Source organism: Leptonotus elevatus, chromosome 13 (genome assembly GCF_054856555.1).
Source record: "Leptonotus elevatus isolate MCC_2025b chromosome 13, RoL_Lele_1.0, whole genome shotgun sequence".
In the NCBI taxonomy this organism is placed as follows: domain Eukaryota; kingdom Metazoa; phylum Chordata; class Actinopteri; order Syngnathiformes; family Syngnathidae; genus Leptonotus; species Leptonotus elevatus.
The window spans coordinates 15,806,138-15,819,592 of NC_141251.1; the positions used below are offsets into that span (position 1 = coordinate 15,806,138).

The 13,455-nt window shown below is 37.6% G+C and overlaps 1 protein-coding gene across 3 annotated transcripts in view; it reads right to left on the minus strand.

Moving 5' to 3' along the window:
• The window catches only part of LOC147163988 (uncharacterized), a 120,516-nt gene that overhangs the window by 33,999 nt on the left and 73,062 nt on the right, over window positions 1–13,455 (minus strand). For all 3 annotated transcript variants that reach the window (XM_086092936.1, XM_086092935.1, XM_086092937.1), the window contains 9 exons: window positions 10,299–10,331; window positions 6,711–6,749; window positions 6,554–6,595; window positions 6,131–6,175; window positions 5,819–5,872; window positions 5,304–5,348; window positions 2,577–2,651; window positions 1,395–1,436; window positions 194–271 (listed from right to left, as the gene is read on the minus strand). In XM_086092936.1, coding sequence (XP_085949062.1) covers window positions 194–271; window positions 1,395–1,436; window positions 2,577–2,651; window positions 5,304–5,348; window positions 5,819–5,872; window positions 6,131–6,175; window positions 6,554–6,595; window positions 6,711–6,749; window positions 10,299–10,331 — 453 coding nt within the window. The remainder of the gene's footprint in view (window positions 1–193; window positions 272–1,394; window positions 1,437–2,576; window positions 2,652–5,303; window positions 5,349–5,818; window positions 5,873–6,130; window positions 6,176–6,553; window positions 6,596–6,710; window positions 6,750–10,298; window positions 10,332–13,455) is intronic.

The following is a 13,455-nucleotide window of genomic DNA, read 5'->3' on the forward strand; positions in this document are numbered from 1 at the left end:
TCATGTCAGCGAGGGGGAAACGTGCATTGCGCAAGATATATGATGGGGGATGAATGCAGGGCACACGGCAGGAAGCATCGAGCAGTAATGACATCCATTTTCAACAAAAAGTGAATTTTTTTACTGGGTCTAGATGTGAACGTAAAGGTAAATAATGAATATGGAGAACAATCACATACAACATCATACTCACAGGCATGCCTGTGATGCTCTCTCCAGGCTCGCCTTTATCACCGTGCTCTCCAGGTAGTCCTGGGACTCCTCGCTCCCCCTGACAAAAGAACAAGGCCGCAGTCAGACGGCTCAATCCGAAGCTCCTGGAGAGCTGCTGCACTGCATGATCATTAAGTATTTAGACTGGACCCGAATGGATTTTTGCTTTCATGTTTTTGCCTTTTGCAGCTTGAAGGGGAGGAAATGTATTTTCAAGGCCAGTGGTGTGCACAGGTTCTTATCTGCTTTTATTTAAAAAAACAAAAACCTCTACACATGCTGAGGGTACACAATATGTAATTTGGTTTTCCCTCATAACAGTGCTATTGGAAACCAAAACATATTTAGAAACAAAATGCTTTAAATTAGCGTGTTCAAATTTTGTTTTTTCAACATCGATCAATGGATTATTATTATTATTATTTGGAAAATAATATTATTTATTACTTAAAATTTATATAAATAAATAAATAAATTACTTATTACTTACTTATTTGGAAAGCACTGTTGGCCTACTTGGGGAATTCCAGTCACGACGCAGGAGACATGTTGACGTATGAATTAAAACTAACAATGTTGTACAAAGGAGTGGCTATATCACAATTCAGCAATCATAAATATTATATATATATATATATATATATACTGTATTTAGTCGTGACTGGGGTCTTGTAATTTACAATGAATAAAATGGACAGGAATCAACGACTTGCTTCATGTTCTAATTAACTTTTCTCTTAATTTGAAATGAAAAATTTACCTGTTGCTGTTATCAACATCCAACACGAAACACTAATGCCACCTAGTGACAGAAATCGATGACTCAATGTTTTACATTCATTTGAACTTGTATAGTGCATCTAATTAAATTCAAATAAGTTTATGAATTACTATAATAATTTGGTATCAATTAACTAAAAGAGTCAATGATATTTGTATTAGGTGTCCACTTTTTATGTTCTTTAACAGGAGTTTAAAAAAAATAGTGTAAGTACTTTGTGATTAATCCCGAGTTAACTAGTTTCCCAAAACATCTCTGTGAGAAATATTTATCATTTTTACACACTCAACAAAAAGTATGTCAATAAATATATATAAATATCACTATGTATAGGATGAGCAGATCAATGTGGACACTAGATGGATGGTGTGGGTGATGATCTGCAGCGTCAGTGCTTTACCTTGGGGCCACGGGTGCCTCTGGATAAAGACAGCCCATCACCCTACATGACAACATGAGAAATTAATCAGAAAAAAACTGAATAAAATCTTTAATGTCATCTTTGTCTCACCCGACCCCGCCTGTGTCTTCACTCCTTATCTAAGATCCTGGGGCGCTAAAGAGCGAGTACGCACAGGCCCTCTGTTGGTCATTGTTTTTCATGCTTCGTTTCTGTACTTGCACATTTGCAATGTCAATAAAGATTCATGCATAACACATTTCTACAGTGAAAACAGTTTGAAAAGTGTCAAAATCTCATGGGCAGAAACGAACATCATATCTCTTATCGTCCCTTTACTTAACAAGATAGAGGACAGTGATGACTGTGGTTTAACAAGCCCCACAATCCATGTTGTATATTATACAAAATGGTGGATTGGGATTAACAATTACACCATATCCGGGAGAACTTCATCATTACATCCAGTCATAAAAGTGAGCAAAGAAATACAGGCCTTCATCATCCATTTACAGGCAAAAATCAATTGAGCAACAGTTATTTGAAGAGGGCTGCCTCATTAAAGACACCCATTGAGTTGGTTTTATCACTTTTATTGTAGTCTTAAATAACAAAGACCATAAAATGTAGGTGGGGGGGGGGGGGGGCAATATCTATGTTCCCTCAGAGACACTTAGAGCAATGACATTCGCGAAAGGATCCGTCTCAAAGATGGTATCGAATTTTGCACACGTATCACGTTAGAGAACATGTAAGAGGTATAAGCACTTCAGCCTGCACTAATTCCTTCGCTATTTCTCTGCTTGATGAGCTCACTTCAGGTTGAGTGTTGTTCCCCAGAAAACAAACAAGATTGTGAAAAGCTATGAAGGAGGACCGTGCACATGAGTCACTTGTTTGATGGAGCTATAATGAACATTTTTATATGCATAGGCACGTCCATAAAATGTGATGCTTGGACAGCCATCATCTTCGCAATGGTAGAGAAATGATAACCCAAGATGAGGTTATCCAATATTTGATGACTTAATGTCTTGCGTCATCATAATCACATCTCTTCTAAGCAGGCTATATAGCTGGAGTGGCTAGTTTTGCTTATCTGCTCCTGGTTCACGAGCTACGCTTGATGAAACCGTATGTTTTCAAGAACATAGAAACCTTTGGATAAACGTGAATACACACCACATATCCAGGCTCTCCAGGCTCGCCCTTAGGTCCTGGGGGTCCCTGAAGCCCCGTCACTTCTCCCAAGTCTCCCTACAGAAAGAGTCATGAGTCAACCCTATAATGAAATGACTATCTAATTTATGGAATGCATGATTTTGGTAGATCAATATTTGTCCTTGTAGAACCCCTCACAACTTTTGTTTGAAAATTGCTGCCTACATGACAAACAACATTTCTGGTTCCTGTCTGAAGTAATTTATTGCAATCCTTTCATGGATGGAGCTAATCCCAGCGATGTTGACAACCTGCTTTATTTTCCCTCAAAATCAAAATGACAGCTGACAAGTGTAAAGAAGGCAAGAAAGATGTAGGAACATGGCATATATTTTTAAAGTGAACAGTGTGACAGCAAGGTAAATGTGAGTTTTTAAAAAACGGTCAACTTTATGTTCAATTCTGTCACTGTCTGCAGGAGGGAAATGAGAATGGCAGGGCCATGAAGAAAACAAAGTATGAAGTAGGAAAAAAATAGCACTCGAAGTCATACATTTTCTACTCTGAAAATTGAATGGTAATTGTAGCCAAGTTGATATCTTAGAAAACTGACAGTATAGAGCCTGAGTTCACTGAGTCACCATGGTTGTCTAAAAATATTACGGTGACTCAAGAACCCACAGAGAAACACAATACTCTAAACAGTATGTATGTTATTTATTGGCTATACCAAATATGACCACTTAGCTCACAGATTTTGCATGGGAACTATATCTAAATGTATGACTATATTCTCTCTGCATTTGGGGATTATTATTTTTTTTTTTATACACACACACACCGATCCAGACTGTCAAAAAATATTGCCAGCAAGGTTTTTATTTATTTGTGTGTGTGTGTATTTTAGTGACAGGGTGGGAAAGGAGCTTGTTGAGTGTAAATATTAGACTAATATAACTCAAACATAAATTGCTGTAAAAAAAAAAAAAAGAATAACTAAGAAAAAATTTACTAAATTAAATACAACATGCCTGCCAAAATGAATCTGGCCAAATAATTTCAAAAATTTGCTACACAACGCAAAAAAAAAAAAAATCCAAAACAGATGAGAAATAAAGTAACTGACATCAGTCAGAAAAGGCTTATAAAGCACTTCTTTTTAGACTTCTGCTAAGCAACGAAAGCTATTATCCACAAATGGAAAAAACACGTCACTACAAAAATGACCTCAAGAACACAGCATTGACTGATAGCAGGGCACAAAAGAACCCAGGACAACATCTAAGGAACTACAGGACTCCCTTGCCTCAGTTTAGGTTAGTGTTCATGAATCAAATAATAAAGAATGGGCAAAATAGCATCTGTGGCAGTTTCAAGGTGAAAACCACTGCTGACCAAAGCGAAATATAAAGGCTTGTCGTATGTTTGCACAAAAACATCAGAATAATTCCCAAAACATGGCGGAGAATATTATATGGACTGACGAGACAAAAGTAAAAAAAATTTGAAAGGCATCTGCCCTCGTTACATTTGTCGTAAATGCAACACAGAATTTCAGAAAAATAACACAATACAAACAACGTCGATGGTTTGGGGTTGCTCTGCTATTCGAGACCTGGACGACTTGTTGTGATTGATGAAACCATGAATTCTGTACTTTACTAGAAAATCCTGAGGAAGAATGCTGGTCCATCAGTTCATGACCTTAAGCTGAAGTGCATTTGGGTTCTGCAATGATCTAACAATGATCCAAAATACACCAGCAAGTCAATTTCTGAATGTCTAAAAAAATAAAATACAAAAAATAATTTATTGTTAGGTTTAGGGAGTACTTTTTAACAGAGGGCCACACAGCATTGAATAGTCTCTCCCGTTACTAAATAAAATTCCCATTTAAAAACTGCATTTTATTTTTATCTTTGTCTGATATTGACATGTTTTTAAATTAATCTTTTAAGAAGAAAAGGATACAAAAAAGTAAAAAATTGAGAAGAGGGCCAATACTTTTTCATGGCCATGTATCTACATTACACAACCTGAGCAGGCCGAGGTCATGTATAAATATGAAAGAAGATAAATATTGAAGTGACCTGCAAAGAGGGTTCATTGTAGGTCATGCCTTGCTACTGTAGATATAAACACTTGTGCAGCTTTACAAGGACACACTTGCTTGCTCATTTTGGTAAGCACACTTAACATTCTCTCCGCAGCCACATCATTTAATGGCTTTATGTACACGATATTTGCTTTTCATCCAAATCTACTCTTGAAATGAATGTTTGTTTTTTGTTGTGACTCATATGAATACACAATCACACCTGTCTCTAGCATTACTTTGCATTAGTGAAGGTGACAAAAGGAGGGTTCTCAATCTGAGAGGACGTAGCAAGCTTAAGCACTTCGATTTATTTCTCTGCCCCGGAGTTTGACAGAATGACTCTGGCGGGAGGGAAGTCGCGTGTAAAGCGTCATTTATTTTGACAAGCGACACACCTCATCAAACTCGCGTGTCAAGGCGCACACTGTTGCACTTTGTCACTTTCAGTCGAGTGTTTGGAACAAGTCGTGCTGAAAGAGGGGTTGGTGTAAATTTGCGGAGTAGTCGAGAGGAAATTCTGCCGTGATTGACGATGGCATGAATGGCATGTGAATCATCAGGAAGGTGTCTTGTATGTTCAAGTGCTAATAAAACATCACAAAATCTCCTTTTTATCTTTCAGATGAGAACTTGATTTGAAGTTTTTCTACCTTCTCTCCTTTTAGGCCATCTCTCCCAGATATCCCTGGCGAGCCCTGTAAACAGGAATGGGGACAAAAAAGACGTCTATCAGCAGACCTTCATCTCACGCACATTCATCTCCACAACCGCCTCCTCCTTCTCAGTGCTTCAGCAGACTGTCGAAGTTCCAACATAATTTCATTTAGACAGGATTTAGAAAATGTCGCTTTTTCCCTCCCTGCTTTTCAAGAAAGACAGATGCTCATTATCAAAGCAGGTGCAGCAAACAGATTGCACTTGCTTTTTGGCCAAAAATGCAGACATTTTCTACATTCCGCTAATTAATTATAAAATTTGCTGACTGACTGCGTTAGGGGGAAAAAAAAAGAGACTGGACTCTTCTTCTCTGACATGCTGCTAATCGCGGTATTCATCAATTGATCTCAGGCTCAGTCTGGCAGACTGCGTTGGGAAGCGGAGGATAAGCCAAGGTGACAGATAAGGCGACGGGGCTTGACATGAAGTCTGCTGCAGGTATACTTACTGGCTCTCCTGGGGGGGCGGGGAGTCCACTTGGTCCAGCTGGGCCTTGCTTGCCCTGGCAGAACAAAATGTAACACAAAAAGTTAGATTTGTGGATTTCAGTGTCCAACTGAGCCAGCAGGCATTTGCAAGATGTCCTTCAATACCTTTAAAAAATATAAGTGGTGACCTTTTCTGTATACTAACAATAACATAATTTCTGTTATTCTAGATGATCAGGTTTTAATGAATTGACTTAACCTCCTGAGGTCAGTTGGCTGGGAAAACAAAAAAATAAAGGAAGTAAATAAATAATTTGAATACGTGTGCTCACCTCAGGACCTTGGTCTCCTTTCTGTCCCGGCAGTCCAATGTTTCCCTGCGATATCACCCAAAAGGACGAGAGAAGCGTGAGGTTATAATGTATTGCCTTTGTAACTTTAGTTTGATAAGTTATTTGGCGAACTAAAAGGAAAGTATTTGGAAATGTATGGCCTGTGATGGCAACAATAACATGATGTCAAGTTTCAATATCTTCAATGTGTTACCTTGAATCCCTGTAGTCCTACCCTTTCGGGTGTATATTTATGTATGGAATTAGTTTTTGACCATGTTGAATTTTTAATTTGCCAATGAACCGAATAAAAAATTCCATTCATTAATTTTCATTCCTTGAGTTCCAAATTCACCCGACTACACATTTTATTTGATGTAGTTGTCAAAATCATTTAAAAATGAATCCAAAAAGAATGCTTACCCGATCTCCCTTTTCCCCCTTCTGCACATTTATCATCTCATCCTATAACACGCAGGACAAAATAACACAGTTCAAAATGTGGCTCAGCAAAAAATACAATCCTATAGTATTTGCAAATCGTCTGTGATTTATGATACAATGGAGCTCAGCTGCTTACAGTTCCAGAGAGCTGCTTCAACCCATGAGCTGTCATCACCTAGACAGAATAAAAAAGACACAGTCATCTTAAAAGAACCTGCTTCTGATCCTACAATGCATGAATAAGTTAGAAGTATGTCATGTATACTTCATAAATACACTCACTGGTTACAAGCATATAACCTACATATAATCCAGTGAGAGCCGATACATACAGCGAGGTATGACATTTTGACCCCACATGTCGCAAAGGTAACCAACATCCCTCAGCCTGATGCAGTGCAGTTCTACACCAACAGCACAATATCACACAATAATAAGCAAATATGAATATATACTTGTAAATGAAACCTCAGTGTCAATTGAAATTCACCATACATGTATAGGGTGCTTGCTTTGGGGCTCATGTTATAGCTCGTACTTGTATAGATCATTGACTGAGCACATTATTTTTGTTTTCATCATACCTAATTTCATTTGACACATTGATTAATTCAGTGCGAGCATGTTTGTTTACAGCCTTACATAGAGCTGACATTGTTTGCATATCTTTTGTTTTTGTTGCATTAGGCTTGTGGTAAAAGTATCACTAATATGAATGAAATACATCCACTCAAGCATCACGCCATTAAATTAATTTGTCAATTAAAACAGGAAGTCAAGTCAAACATTTTGTTTACAATAATATGTTGTATGTGGCCCCACTTAAACACGGCATTCTGATTAATAGTCTGTTTGTGGAATATGAATTAAGCAGCAAGATCCCCTCGGCTTTATTCATCTCAGGGGCGGCCATCTTGCTAACTTAAAATGACGTCACACTTGCTCACGGCTCAGGTAACAACCAATCACAGCTCACCTGTTTCTGACTTGGGTCATGTGACATTCCCATGCTGAGCCATTATTGGTCATTATTTGAGCCCTGAGCAAGTGTGATGTCATTTTCAGTCGACAGCAGTTAAAGAAATGGCCGCCCCCGAAAAATGGGTGGATTTTGCTGCTTCATTTATATTCCACAAACAAATTTATCAGAATGCTGTGTTAAGACATATTAAGAAAATGGATGGATGGATAACAATAACAGAAAGTATTTATTTCCCATAAATTTATTAGCAACACTGCTGGTGTAATGTGTGACAATGTAACAGCTTTTTTTTCCGTCAGACGGGAGGAAAAATAATCATATATTCATGTTCATAGTTATGATTCACACTCTTTGCTCAAAAATGTAATGTTGGATTCATCATGTACATACAACATATTCTCATGGTAGTTTTGTGCATATGATCTTAATCTGTGCCTTCATTTCATGGCAGATAAAACCAAACCAAACTACTTCTGTCCTCCTCTGTCTCATGTTTCCCGCCCACATTATCTAAAATAATAGGTGGGTCAATGTCCAGTGGTTTAAGCATCATAATTAATGACGTGAGAGACTAAGTAAGCAAAAGCAGCATCCAGGAGGAAGTGCAAGTCCATAAATCTTAAATTAGACAGATTTTCCATTGTTTAGCGGCTCGTTGTCTGAACTGACGTCTTTGTGCAGGTGCATCTGTACAACGTGTGCTTATGAGCCTTTTGAGACAATTACAGTCATTAAGTAACGTTTAACGAAGACATTTTTCCATCTGGAGCAATAGAAACCTTAAAACAGACACCGGATCATCTGCTGTCTCAAAGAGCCGTCTGCGCCATCCATCAAAACGCCAACATGCAGTCACTTGTCTAATTTTCCGACTTGATCAACGTCTGCGCGCCATCAGCATGCGGCCTCATTGTCGATTTCGCACATGAGCGGTGAACTCTGGCATGCCACTATTTACTCAGCAGAGCTTAGGATGCCAGCTTTAGTTGAACGCATTGCAAAGCTCCACTGTAAAGTGAGCCTGGCAGCTGTAAAAAAAAAGAAAAGAAAAAAAAGAAAAAAGAAAAAAAAGGACTGTCTCCGAGCTCAAAATCCTGTTTTGCCACGTTAAGGCCATCGGGGAGAATGATGCAGTGCACGCCGTTAAAACCACTGCACCTCCCTGCCACTAATACACAGAGGCACAAGAAGGTTTATGGAGGGAGGGTAATGATCTGAACCCCTGCTTCTGCTGTGTAAGGGAAATCGATGCTTAACTGCCAAAATTATCTGCCACAGGAAGGCAGAGAGCACAGACAGAGACTGGTACTAAATGTTCAAACAGCCTCATTTATCAAATGACTAATGTTTTCTTCTCTTGTGTGTGCTGCTGAATACGTCTGCAATATCCTGGGTGGCCCACAGCTCACTACACAACGTTGAACACGACGGAGCGTTTCGGTTTTTGATTGAGAGGGACAATTCTCTCTCCCGCTGAGGTGAAATTTTAAGTGAAGCGACAACTGCTAAGGAAGTCCTCAGTGGTTTGGACAGACTTTAAAACAGTCCACTGTGGCGTCCAGACTGACAGCAGTAACATTTGCCCGATTTAACTTAAAACGCTTCTTTTCTTTAATGGCAGTGAGAATAGCAATCATTTAGTGAAAAGCTACTAGTCTGCTTATACACTGTAAAAAAAATAAAATTAAAATTAAATAAATATGTATATATATATATATAGGCCTACTTTCTGAGTGAAAAAAATAGTTTTTTTTCACTCAGAAATTCAAAGTACATTTTAGAAGAAGGGTTTTGAGTACATGTTACGAGTTTATTTAAAAAAAAAAAAACTACTCAAGGGTTGAGAAACAAACTCACAACCTTCAGTTTGGGTGACAGCCACTCTACCACCTGAGCCATGCCGCTCCTACTGTGTGTTTGCATATTGATGGTGTCAGACGGAATCCTTGTATTGGACAGCAAGAGTGGCTGACTCGCAAGCTGATCGAAGATTATGAGTTCGTTCCTCAATGCTTGAATAATTATTATAATATTTTTTTTTTATAAACTGGTAAAATTTACTAAAAACTCTCTTTGTAAAATTTACTTTAGAATTTCTGAGTGGAAAAACTTTACTAGGTTTTTCAAATAAATATTACTCTTTTTTTCTTTTCTTTTTTTTTTTACACAATCTTTCAACATGCAACACTTTTTTGGAATCAATGGCAGTGTTTTCTTCAAAGTCAAACAGCTGGTTTCTTGATTTTTTGACACGGCTTTTGCTTGGAGCCATTCATTCATTCATTTGTTCATTCGTTCACTCATTCATTCATTCTGCATACCCCTCAGATAAGCAGAGTGCTTTTATTTGCACCTTCACTTATATCACACATCACATTTCATCAACCTTTTCCACACTTTGAAACTGAATGATGAAATTTTGCACATTGTATCACAAGATCACATCACACCCTGATGAGAGATCAATGTGAGGAAGTGCAGGCTCGTTTAATGGTCAGCCTGGGGTGCTTGCATTCTGAGATTGATGCCAGCGAAGGATGCTGAGAATGAAGATTTAAAAAAAAAAAATGCAGCAGTCTTCTCTGTTTAAACAAGAACGCACATAGCTCAACATCCATGAGTGGCAAGGGTCATTAATTCAACATGGCTGTTTGTATTTTGTCCAATGAAATTGCTGGTCACTGATGACAATTAACAGACGCAAAATGGCTTATAAAAACACAATACTCTTAATATACTTACAGGACCGGGTGGACCAGGGGGGCCAGCATCACCCTAAAAGAAACAAACACAATAGTGACTATTAGTTATTGCATAAATGAGTAAATACAGCCTTATTAGCATATGCCACGCCCACAGTTTTGTTTTCAGCACTCTACTGTACAATTCGGAAATCTTGAATCATTTTCATTAAACATTCAGGGACAGAAATATTATCATTGATTATTTCAAGGGGCCATACACTTCCATCTGCAAATGGTCTCCAACTTATATAAGTCATGACTGAATTTTACAGGAAGTCTTTTTGATACATTTAGAATTCTGAATGGGGGGAGTTGGTGTATGAAAATTTTGAAAGTGAGTGGAAAAAGCACATAAAACCCAAATTTTCCCGCAACAAGCTTCTTAAGTGAAATTCTATCCAACTTTAGTGGTCCAACAGTCCAAGGTCTCTGTTGTTATTTTTTGCACTATATAATGCGCCACACGTTTTCAATGGGAGACAGGTCTGGACTGCTGGCAGGCCAGTCTAGTACTTGCACGCTTTTACTACAAACCCTCACTGTTGTATCACGTGTAGAATGTGGCTTGGCATTAATTTTGTGAAATAAGCAGGGATGTTACTGAAAAGAAAATTGCTTTGAATTGCGGCATATGTTGCTTCAAAACTTGTATGTACCCTTCAGTGATAATGGTGCCTTCACATATGTGCATTACCCATGCCATCACAGATGCTGACTTTTGAACTTTGCGTTGACAACAATACTTTTTCTTTTGAAAGGTGGACTCGTCAGTTCACAGTAAACGTTTTCACTTTGTATCAGTCCATCTCAGATGAGTTTGACCCAAGGTCAAAAACATTCAAAATTTCTCCAGACTGCACACATCAAAACGGATGTTTTTTGAGCATTCATCAAACTTCCCAGGCTTTTTTTTCTTTTTGGAACATGTTGTAGGCAGAACAATTTCCAAAACACAATACCATTCATCAGTTTAACATTTGAATATCTTGTCTTTGTAGTGTATTCACTAGAATATAAATGTATATATTCTGCTTTTTTTAACATTCAACATTCCAACTTCAGTGCAATTGTGGTTTGTACTTTCGAAGGCAACATGTTTCCAATGACCTTACATAGATCCATCAATATCTTTGAAAGGAACAACACAGGAGGCACAGCAAAATGGAAAATAAAGTGGAAGTCAAGTGATATGAGGTGAGTGCCACAAAAACATTCATCAACGGTCTTCACGTCATGCTCACGCCAGTCCCTGTAGTTATTGTGGCATCCTTAAAGCGCATACAACCTTTTGTAATGGCCGTGCTGGGAGCCCTAACTGTGATGCATTACTGTTGGGAGCTTGCTTTCTCCCATTCATCATTTATAAGCTATTACTTTCATGCTTTCACAACACTGCAACAATCTATCTATCTATATATAGTATAGACATCATATAAATAACTCAAAACCACACAGCGAATTCATTCACAGCCAAAGCTACCGCAATCTTCCAAATTTGAAAGCTTTATAGGCTTTTAAAGCACATTTGGATTGGGATCAAATGCAAATGACAGAGAGGAAGCCAATTTTTTGAAGAACGATGAAAGCCAAGGAACATAAAGACTAATGGGACATCCCCAGAAAAAGTAACACAAATAAATACTGTATTTTATTCTTGTGTTATTAATGAAACCACTTTACCTTCCTTCATGTCAACAGTCTGCAAAAAAAAAATCCTTGTATTTACCATACTTGACCATTAAGGCTGATTTTTATTCTAGTGCAGTGTTGCCATTTCAATTTCAGCATTCAAGCGTTGATCATATGGATGGCTACTAGCCACTACTCACATTATTAAGTACAATGTACCACATCATAACAATAATAGTGCTGAGCCTCTTTTTTCAAGCTCCTGTTCTGGTTTTCTATTTGGCTTAAAAGGGACGTCAACCCCCAAAAAATACTTTACCATAACATGTCGTGCACCCACTAGTCTAACTACGACATTCTGACTAATATTGTGTTTGTGAAATATGAACTAAGCAGCAAAATCCACCCGTTTTTATTCATCTCAGGGACCAATAACCATTTTCTGAGTTTGATCATGCTATGTTCGCAAGCTGAGCCGTGATTGGTCGCTACCTGAGCCTGAGGAACTGTGATGTAATTTTCAGTCGACAGCAAATGGCAAAATGGGCCCCCTTAGATGGATAAAAACAGGCGGATTTTGCTGCCTGTTTAGACTAGTGGAGGAGCATACTACGGAAGCGTATTGCATTCACTTGAAAAAAAAACCCTCCTGTTTTTCTGACCAATTTTTGGGGGGAGCTTCATTTTTTTTTTAGTATTTTTTCCCCGTTTTATTGAATCTTTTTTACGGAAGCGTATTGCATTCACTTGAAAAAAAACTCCTGTTTTTCTGACAAATTTTTGGGGGAAGCTTTGTTTTTTTAGTATATTTTTTTATTTTCTGAATATTTTAGGCTGAAAACAATTATTCAGAAAAACAGGAGGAACAATTACTCAGAAAAACAGGGATTTTTTTTTTTTTAAATAAACTGGGAAAATTATTATTATTTTTTTTTTACCTCTGAACTCCAAGTGACTTGCTGCAGACTCGCTAATAGCGGAAGCTGACACTTTCCCGCATACCTCCATATGCAATAAGATGGTCATGTTTACTTACTGGCTCTCAATAAAGGAATGCATGTGTATACTGTAATGTGTTTTTTTCTATAATCTCTGAGGGAAAACCCTTTTTAAAAAATATTCAGAAAAATAGAAAAATAATGATTTTATAAAATAGGGAAAAATTACTCAGAAAAACAGAAAAAAAGTATTGAGAAAAACAGAGGATTTCTTTTCAAAAAACTGAAAAAAATACTTTAAATAAAAGGGGGAAAAATTCAATAAAACAGAAAAAAATACTCCAAAAAACAAAGCTCCCCCCAAAAATTTGTCAGAAAAAAATGACTTTTTTTTCTTCAAGTGAATGCAATACGCTTCCTTAGCATACAACATATTATTGTTTTTAAAAAAAAGGGATGGGGGTGACTTCCTATTCAAGCATCTTGTGTCTAGCCTACTCTGTGTATTTCTGTAAACAACCATGGTGCAAATCAGAAATATTTGTACTTACATTATGACAAAAACAATTTGGGTGGCATGGGATTGAC